This window comes from Orycteropus afer, unplaced genomic scaffold (genome assembly GCF_000298275.1).
Source record: "Orycteropus afer afer isolate SDZICR_OR568_19922 unplaced genomic scaffold, OryAfe1.0 scaffold00280, whole genome shotgun sequence".
Lineage (NCBI taxonomy): Eukaryota > Metazoa > Chordata > Mammalia > Tubulidentata > Orycteropodidae > Orycteropus > Orycteropus afer.
This window is the reverse complement of record NW_006921867.1, coordinates 4,451,214-4,460,303: the sequence shown is the minus strand read 5'-3', so window position 1 is coordinate 4,460,303 and position 9,090 is coordinate 4,451,214. Positions and strand designations below refer to the sequence as shown.

Here is a 9,090-nt window from a genome sequence, read left to right as displayed (position 1 = left end):
AAAAAAAAAAAAATCCAGTGGTAGTCCAGAAATGTACCAACCTTCAGGATCAAGTAGTTTCTCTATGCCTAGTTGTTGTTTAGCGATGTTGAATGCATGTTCCAATCGTTGGGTGGCTGACTGCTGGCAAACCACACTATTCCAATCAAACAGGTCTGGCCTGGAAAAACAGAAACATATGCAAAGATAAATATAAATCAAACTAAAACGTTTCACATGATTCACTTCAATTCTAAATTTTGATTGGCAACTCAGGTCCATTATCTTTAAGAGTTGACTACTACTATTTATTACTCTCAGTAACATTTCTTATCTAAATAATTCACAATTTTAATTGAAAATTTTGAAAAAGAAGTTTGTTTTATTCTAAGTAATCCAAGTAACACAATTGTATTCATCTCCACCACTCTGGTGGCTATGAATGCCAATCACTTGCTAGTAACTCCCAATTTTAAAGCCTAGACCTCTTTCCTACATTTTGGTTCTCTAGAGCCACTCTAACAGGAAATACCTCAAATGACTTTAATAAACAGGAATTTATTTGTTTACAGTTTAAGAAGCTAGAAGTCCAAGTTCAAAGTGTCAGCTCAAGGGGCAGATTTTATTTACTGCCTCTCTCCTCATTTTTCATACAAGCTAGATCATTTTCTGCCTTTATATTTGCTATTTCCTCTTACTGAAAGTCTCCCCTCCAAGAAATTGATAGAGGCTGCTCTTCCAGTTTTTGAGGGTCTTGACCTTGGTCTTCAGCTCTGCCTCTTGCTCTGGGCCCACTGGAGCTGGAGGCGTCTCTTAACTCAGGCAACTGCTAGCTGCTGAAGCTGACAAGCCCAAGGTCGACAAGTAAAGTGGCACAATCCCAAGATTGTCAAACAACATGGCAAGCCACTAGTTCTAGTCCAGAAACAGTCCCAAGATCGGCAGAAAACATGGCAGACCACTTACTGATGATGCAGCCAGATGCAAAATCCAGATGTGCCAAGAAGCTCAAGACCTTTTCAAAGTGTCTTCTTATATATAGAAGCAGACCACATCCCTAAGGCAGCTTCTCCACTGCTCCCAGTAGATTCTACCATGGAGTTGATTACCAGTCTCATCATAGGGAATTGCTACATCCAGCTGCCCAGCCAGTCAAAACCAGGCCCAACCAAGTTGACACACAACCTTACCTACCACAGTCTGCCTACTCAACATCTCCACTTAGAGGCATCACAAACTTCAAGTGTCCCAAACTGAGATATTAGTCTTATCCTCTTTCTCATCACTCCCCTTCTCTTGCAGTGTTCCTATCTCTATAATGGCAAGTTCAAACTTCCAGTGGCATAGATGAAAAACCTTAGAGTATGATGGCTCTTTTACCTTCACACAACACTTACCTGGAAACATATCCAGAATTTGACCAATTTTCACTATTCCCACTGCCACCAACCTACCCGCAAACCACCATGTGATCTTGCACAGATTATAGCAATGGTCTCCTAACTGATCGCTACACCCAGAGCTGCCAGAGTGATCTGTTCAAAGATTAGTTTCAGCATAGCCACCTTCTTTAAATCTTGCAATGAGAGGAATAAAATTCACACTTTTAACTGTCACCTGCATGGCCCTACATGGTCTGATTTGCCTTTAACTCTCAGATTTTATTTACTGCCTCTCTCCTCATATTTTTCATACAAGCTAGATCATTTTCCACCTTTACATTTGTTATTTCCTCTGACTGAAAGTCTCTCCTCCAAGAAATTGATAGAGGCTGCTCTTCCAGTTTTTGAGGGTCTTTTCTCAATCAGAAGGTTGGTGGTTCAAACCCATCACCTATTCCTTGGAAGAAAGATGAGGCGGTCTGCTTCCATAAAGATTTACAGCCTTGGAAATCCAATGGGGTTCAATGTGAGTTGGAATTGACTCGGTGGCAGTGGGTTTGGTTGTGGTTTGTTCTCAAGACAAAGAGCTCTGGTAGTGCAGTCATTAAGGGATTTGGCTGCTAAATGCCAAAAAGTTTGGCTGCTAACCAAAACGTTGGCAATTGTTATCCACCAACTGCTCCACAGGAGAGCAATGAGGAAATCTGCTTCCGTAAGGATTTATAGCCTTGGAAACCCTATGGGAGAGGTCTAGTCTGTCCTATAGTTTCGCTGAGTCAGAATCAAGTGGATGTCCGTATTGTTGTTTGTTTTACTCAAGTCACATTATTGGTGAATCTTTCCTTGACCACCTTTTCTAAATTTTGCAACCCTTCCCCCAATCAAGTGTCTGCATATTTATTTCCTGTCTCCCTTAACGATTTTTTTTTCTCCTTAGCTCTTACTACTATTTAATTCAAAACCTCACTGCCGTCGAGTCATATCCGACTCATAGTGACCCCTCCTTGGGTTTCCGAGGCAGTAACACTATGGAAGTAGATTTCCCAGTCTTTCTTCTGTGGAGTGGCTAGTGGGTTTGAACTGCCAGACTTCTGTTTATCAGTCAAATGCCTAAGGCACTAGGGCACCAGAGTTCCCACTACTCTTTAACATTTCTATAATTTAACCGTAAGGAGCGCCAGTGGCACTGTGGTTCAGGCATTAGGCAGCTAACCCAAAGGTTGGCTGTTCAAATGCACCAGCCACACCACAGAAGAAAGATGAGGCAGTCTTCTTCCTTAAAGATTTGTTGCTTTGGAAACCCTATGAGAGTCGTTATGCGTCAGAATCAAGTTAATGGCCATGGGTATATTTAATCAAGCTAATCTGTTTCTCCCTCTCTCCCCAGAAGAATGCAGGTAGTACATGTTCAAGAAAAATGTGTTGACTATATGAGAGAGTAGATGAGCACATAGTATGTTGATATCATTTTATCTGGTGACAGAAACAAAACAAAGGAGTGTAAGATGCTGTCCTTAGCCTATAAGGATTTCAAATCTATTTATGGAAAAGTGAGGAGAAGATACTTAAAATCTGAACATGACAAAAACAATACAGATAATAAGATAGAAAATTTTATTAAATCTGAAGAGGTCAAGAAAGTTTTTTGAGGCTTCTGGGAGTCTTAAAGTGTGATTTGGATTTATATTAAAAACATTTGAGAACAGAATTCTAAATTGAGTGAACTTAGAGAATCCAAGCTCTTGGAGGAAGGACAAAGTAAGACGTGCTTAGGCAATCAAGACCTCACAGGTGTGGCTATGTTGGACAATTCCTACTATCAAGTGGTGGGACACAGGGTTGCTATTGTATTCTAGGACCGTAATTCAAAATGTTACAAATTTATATCTCATTTGACTCTCTTATTTCCTTTTCTTTAACTGATACTACTAGGATTCACTAGGATTTGGGGGCTACTAAGGAATCTTAATCACTGATTCCTATATGCTCCAAGTAACCCAAAACAGTTAACAGCCTTTTAGAACCCGAAACACTTATAAATTAAGGACAGCCTCAATAGCGGTGAGTTTGATTTTTTTTGGTCTAGTGATGGAATGAACAAAATAAATAAGTATGAAAATGGAGACTATTTAGTAGGGTTATAATTTCACTATGCACCTTCTGCACCATCTCTATTTATTCCTCTCTAGGCAATGGTAGTGAGGAGCTCGGGTGGTATAGTGGTTAAGGCATTTGGCTGCAAACCAAGAGGTCAGTGGTTCAAACCCATCAGCTGCTCCATGGAAGAAAGAGGAGGCAGTTTGCTTCCACGAAGATTTACAGTCTTGGAAATCTAAAGGGGGTCACTTAGGAGCTCTGGTAGCACAGTGCCTAAGGCACTTGACTGCTAACTAGAAGACTGGCGATTCAAACCCACCAGCCACTCCTCGGAAGGAAGGTTGGGCAATCTACTTCCATAGTGATACTGCCTCGGCAATCCAAGGAGGGGTCGCTATGAGTCCAGTCCAACTCGATGGCACATAACGACAACAACAACATGAGTAGGAATCAACTCAATGGCAGAGAGTTTAGGTTTGGGATTTTTGAGGTAATGGGAGTGGGAAAGAAAATAGGAGGAAGAATGTTGGAAACATGTTTATAACCTGCAGTAGAACAAATGTAAATGATTATGGTGAAAAATATGTATAATTTATTTTGCATTCAAACACAGTTCTCTTCTTCACCCCTTTCCACTTCTATTTGGCCATTAACTAACCATCAGGTCATATATTTGAGTCTCAATTTAAAAAAAAAAAAAGGAATTGTTCTAAATGGCCTTTCGCATCCCTCCTAGCTTTAAATGTAAATTTAAATAATTGTTTAAAATCACAAAAAATAGTAAATTAATATGTTAAATATCTATGATGCTCAAGCATATAAAGTATTTGAACAGTTAAGTAACCAACTAAAGAGGAAATCCATATAGCTTCTTATTCTAATCTAGACCTTAATTCATAAATAAGAACATGTAGCCAAGTATTGGGAGCCCTGGTGGCATAGTGCCTAAGGCATTTGACTGCTAATCAGAAGGCTGGCAGTTCAAACCCACCAGCCACTCCTTGGAAGGAGGGTTGGGCTATCTATTTCCATAGTGATACCACCTCAGAAACCCAAGGAGTGGCCACTATGAGTCAGATCTGACTTGATGGCAGTGTTTTTTTTGGTTGTTGTTTTGTTTTGGTTAACCAAGTATCACCAGACTTCAAAGAAATGAGCAGCACACGCGAGACAGGCTACCTTAGTAGATAAGAGGAGACTCTGGAGTAAAACTCCATAAATTCTGATCATAGCCTTACCAGACTGGAATAACAAGAGCTCCTTACTCCCATTGCCTAGACAGGAATAAATAAAGATGGTGCAGAAGGTGCATAGTGAAGTTAGAACCCTATTAATGATCTACCCAAATGATCTTAGATAAGTCCTATAAGCTCCCTGTGCCTCAATTTCCTAATTTGTGAAGAAATAGTACTTATGTCATAAGAGGGGCCGCTGGAAGGTGCATATGGTTAAGCGCTCATCTACTAGCCAAAAAGTTGATAGTTCAAATCCACCCAGATGCACCTTGGAAGACACTTCTGGTGATCTATTTTTGAAAGGTCACAGACTTGAAAGCCTTATGGAGAAGTTCTACTCTGCACACATGAGCTCATCATGAGTCGGGATCAACTCAAGGGCAACAACCAACAATGACAATGTGATAAGAAAGAGATATTTTACATAAAATGACACCTATCAAGTAATTGCTTATAAACAACTTCCATTGCTTTATTTTAAACTTACTGATATGTGTACTAAGGAGCTCTGGTGGTGTAGTGGTTAAGGCATTTGACTGATAACCAAAAGGTTAGTGGTTCAAACCCACCAGCTGCTCCACAGAAGAAAGATGAGGCAGTCTGCTTCCATAAAGATTTACAGCCTTGCTGCTTATGCACAGGGAGACAGCTCAGGGGGAAGGAGTGTATGGAGGAATGGACACTGGGAAGAGGTAACTATGGGGAGGAAGTGGGAGGGGAGCTGTTGCATTGTGGTAAACTGTGGTCAATGACATGAGACAAAGTATATGTGAACTGCTGTATGGAAAGTGAATTTGCTCTGTAAATCTTCACCCAAATTACAATAAAAAAATAATTACAGCCTTGGAAACCCAGTGGGGCAGTTCTACCCTGCCCTATGGGGTCACTATGAATGTGGTAGTTAAGTTTGTGTGTCAACTTGGCTGGGCCTGATTGAGTGGCTGGGCAGCTGGATATAGCATTCCCCATGATGAGACTGGTGATCAACTCCATGTGGAATCTACTGTGAGCAGCTGAGTAGCTGCCTTAAGGATGTGGTCTGCTTCCTCTATATAAGGAGAAGCCTTGGGGAATGGTCTCTAGCTTATGGCATGTTTGAAACCCATATGTAGCCGTGTCATTTTTCAGCAGCTGCCATGCTCTGCCGACCTTGGGACTTTCAATGGACTTGAATTAATGGCCTGCAGTGTGGTTTGGTAACATTGGGACTGTGCCTTTTTACTTGTCGACCTTGGGCTTGTCAGTCTCAGCAGCCAGCAGATGTCTGAGTGAAGAAAAGCTTCTAGCTTCAGTTGGTCGGGAGCAGAGGCAGAGCTGGATCCCAAGGTTGAGGGGCTTTCACCCAGCCTGTAGAGCCTGGCACTTTGAACTTGGACTTAAAGCCTCCAAAGTGTAAGAAAATAAACTCCTGTTTGTTCAAGCCATCCCATTTGTGGTATATTCTTGTCAGAGTGACACTAGGTCACCAAAACAATGAGTCAGAATCAATTTGATGGTAGTGGGTTTGGTGTTTTGGTTTTAACTGTATATATTAACAGTAACAGATTTTCAATTTATAGACTCAACTTATACTCAAGGAACAAATACAAATTTTACAAGCTTTATTGATTAAAAATAGTAATATAATAAAAAATGAGAGTTGAAAAGAAGAAGCAAATTTAACGATAAGAGTGATAATTTTCTTGTCCTCCTATTAGGTAGTCATCAGACTCTTACTGAGGCTGATGAAAATTAATTTTTAATAGGTATAATATTATCACTAACCAGTTGTTAGTGATAAGATTGAGGTGATTCTGACTCATGGAAATCCCACATATTTCAGAGTTGAACTGTGTGTGCATCACAGAGTCTCTGTACCTATGACCTTTCAGATAAGGAATTTGGCTGTTAAGTATAAGATCAGCAGGTCAAACCCACCAGTGGCTCCATGGAAGGAAGATGGTGCAATCTACTTCTGTAAAGATTTAAACCAAAACACCAAACCCATCATCATCGAGTTGATTCCAACTCATAGCAACCCTCATTGGGTTTCTGAGGCAGTAAGTCTGTGGAAGTAGATTGCCCCAATTTCCTTACACTGAGTGGCTGGTGGGTTTGAACCACCACCTTTCTGGTTAGCAGTCAAATGCCTTAGGCACTGTGCCATCAGAGCTAGGGGTTGCTATGAGTCAGAATCTACTTGATGGCAGTGAGTTTGGTTTGGAACCTTTCAGTAGCAGATTGACAAGCCTTTTTCCCAGTGCCTCTGGGTGATCAAGCAGTTTGCAATCAGCTGCTAATGTACAGATTGGTAGTTAGAACCCACCCAGCTATTCTGCAGAAGGCCTGGCACTGTGCTTTTGTTAAGACTCCAAAACCAAAAAAACAAAAAACCCACTCCCATCGAGTTGATTCTGACTCATAGAGACCCCCGTTGGGTTTCCAAGGCAGTAAATCTTTATGGAAATAGATTGTCCCATTCCTTCCTCAGAACCAAGAAAATCCTAGGGAGTAGTTCTACTCTGTAACACATAGAGTCACCACTCATCAAGGTTGATTCAATGGAAGCTAACAACTACAACAACAATCATATCATTTAAGGTAATAAAGACAATTTTAAGAATATAATTATTTTAATGTAGCTAATAAAAACCAGGAGATAGATGATAGATGTTAATATTCATGGGCTTTATAATAAGGAGCAAATAATACTGGGAAGCAATTAATTCATAAATAAAAATAAAAATATATACTATATAACATCATAAGGAATGAATGTAATTTTTGAAAATGACTGCTTCTAGAGAGTGAGGTTTATTGGATAAAATTGGGTCCATCGAGCTACATTTTGTTTCTTATTTCCTTTGCCCCTTTCTTTAATGTCTAATTTTTTAAGCACTTGCAATGCTACGTCTACAGTAATAAAATAAAAGTAACAAATTTGAAAGATACTTTTTTGTAACTTTGTATTTACAACAATTTTACCTACGTTTTTGGAAGCCTGTTTACAAATCTATTATAATTTAGTTTTCCAACAAACATAGATTTGGATTCTTTTTAATGGCACTGTAATGAACTTTGTGTTTTAACACAAACTTTTAATTGTCTACATCTTAAAATAAAAATTATCTTAAATAGATAAAGAGTTCCCAATATCCTAACCTTTGGCAAGGTCCTTTGTCAATCCCTATGTTCTATATTAAGCACATGCCTTTATTTTATATAGCTTAGTCATTCCATTATTGAAATAAGGATGCCTCTGGCATCCTAAAGTATAACAATGACAATCACCTTGGAACACAAAATTCAACCTTTTTTTTTTTCTTTTGGATAAATAATACGAACATCTGTCAAAAACAAAAAGGGGGAGCTTATTCATGAAAGAGCAGTAATCAAATGTAAGAAACCTCTTGAGAAATAACCATGTAATTTAGAAAAAGGTAGTTACTGATGATTTGTATAAAAAGACAAGGAGAAAACATACAAATTAAGATATTTGGAGAGAGACAAAGTGGGTCAGGGGCAGATGTAGCAGGGGCAGATCTGAATATGTTTACTGTATTGCCTGTAAATATATTCAGAAATCATAAACTAGAGTGTTAACAAATGCGGTGTGGGGACATGCTTGCAGCATTGAAGTCATCCACTTGAGAGAATACGTTAAAGAGCCAACAAGGACAGCATAACCTGATCCTTGATTTTTTGTTCATCTGCAAATGTGTACATGAACAGCAAGATCAATATTTTCAGGCCCTTACCGTAAAGCATGTGTCTGCATAAATAAGGCTGACTTATGATGCAGAATGAATGTCTCTATCCTTTCTCATATGGCTGGATTGAAGTTATGGCATATTTTTCTTCATGTCACACTTACGAAAAATAGTGTGTTAACGTTGCTTAACATGCCATGTGGGTGTTAGTCTGCCTTCTTTCTAAAAGCTGGTAGCTGAATCATTCACTGGAAACCCAGTTTGGATGGGGTTAATTAAATTGGAACAAGACATGGGCAAAGACATATATTTGGGGCATGTTTGCTCTTGGATTGAGCTTTCCCATAAGAAAATTTATAATCTGGGCTTTTCTAGAAGCAAGGTTGGCAGTGTCAAATTACCCAGTCAGCAAGGTAAGGACAGGCTGGCTTGTGCTTACTTAATCATCTATACTGAACAATTTCACGTTTTTCACCACATCAAATTTTCTGCTTCTAGATATGGCTGGAAGGAGCTCTGGTAGCACAGTGCCTGCCTATGGCATCTGACTGCTAACCATAAGGTTGGTAGTTCAAACCCACCAGCCACTCCATGGAAGCAAGACTGGGCAATCTACTTCCATAAAGATTTACTGTCTCAGAAAACCAAAGGTGGTCGCTATGAGTCAGAATCAACTCCTTGACTGCAGTGAGTTTTTTTTTTTTTTTT

At 39.5% G+C, this 9,090-nt stretch overlaps 1 protein-coding gene across 1 annotated transcript in view; it reads right to left on the bottom strand.

Moving 5' to 3' along the window:
- Positions 1 to 9,090, bottom strand: part of LOC103205306 (dystrophin) — a gene marked incomplete at its 3' end in the record, with an annotated part of 320,392 nt that overhangs the window by 249,531 nt on the left and 61,771 nt on the right. The window contains exon 6 of the mRNA XM_042782273.1: positions 42 to 160. Coding sequence (XP_042638207.1) covers positions 42 to 160 — 119 coding nt within the window. The remainder of the gene's footprint in view (positions 1 to 41; positions 161 to 9,090) is intronic.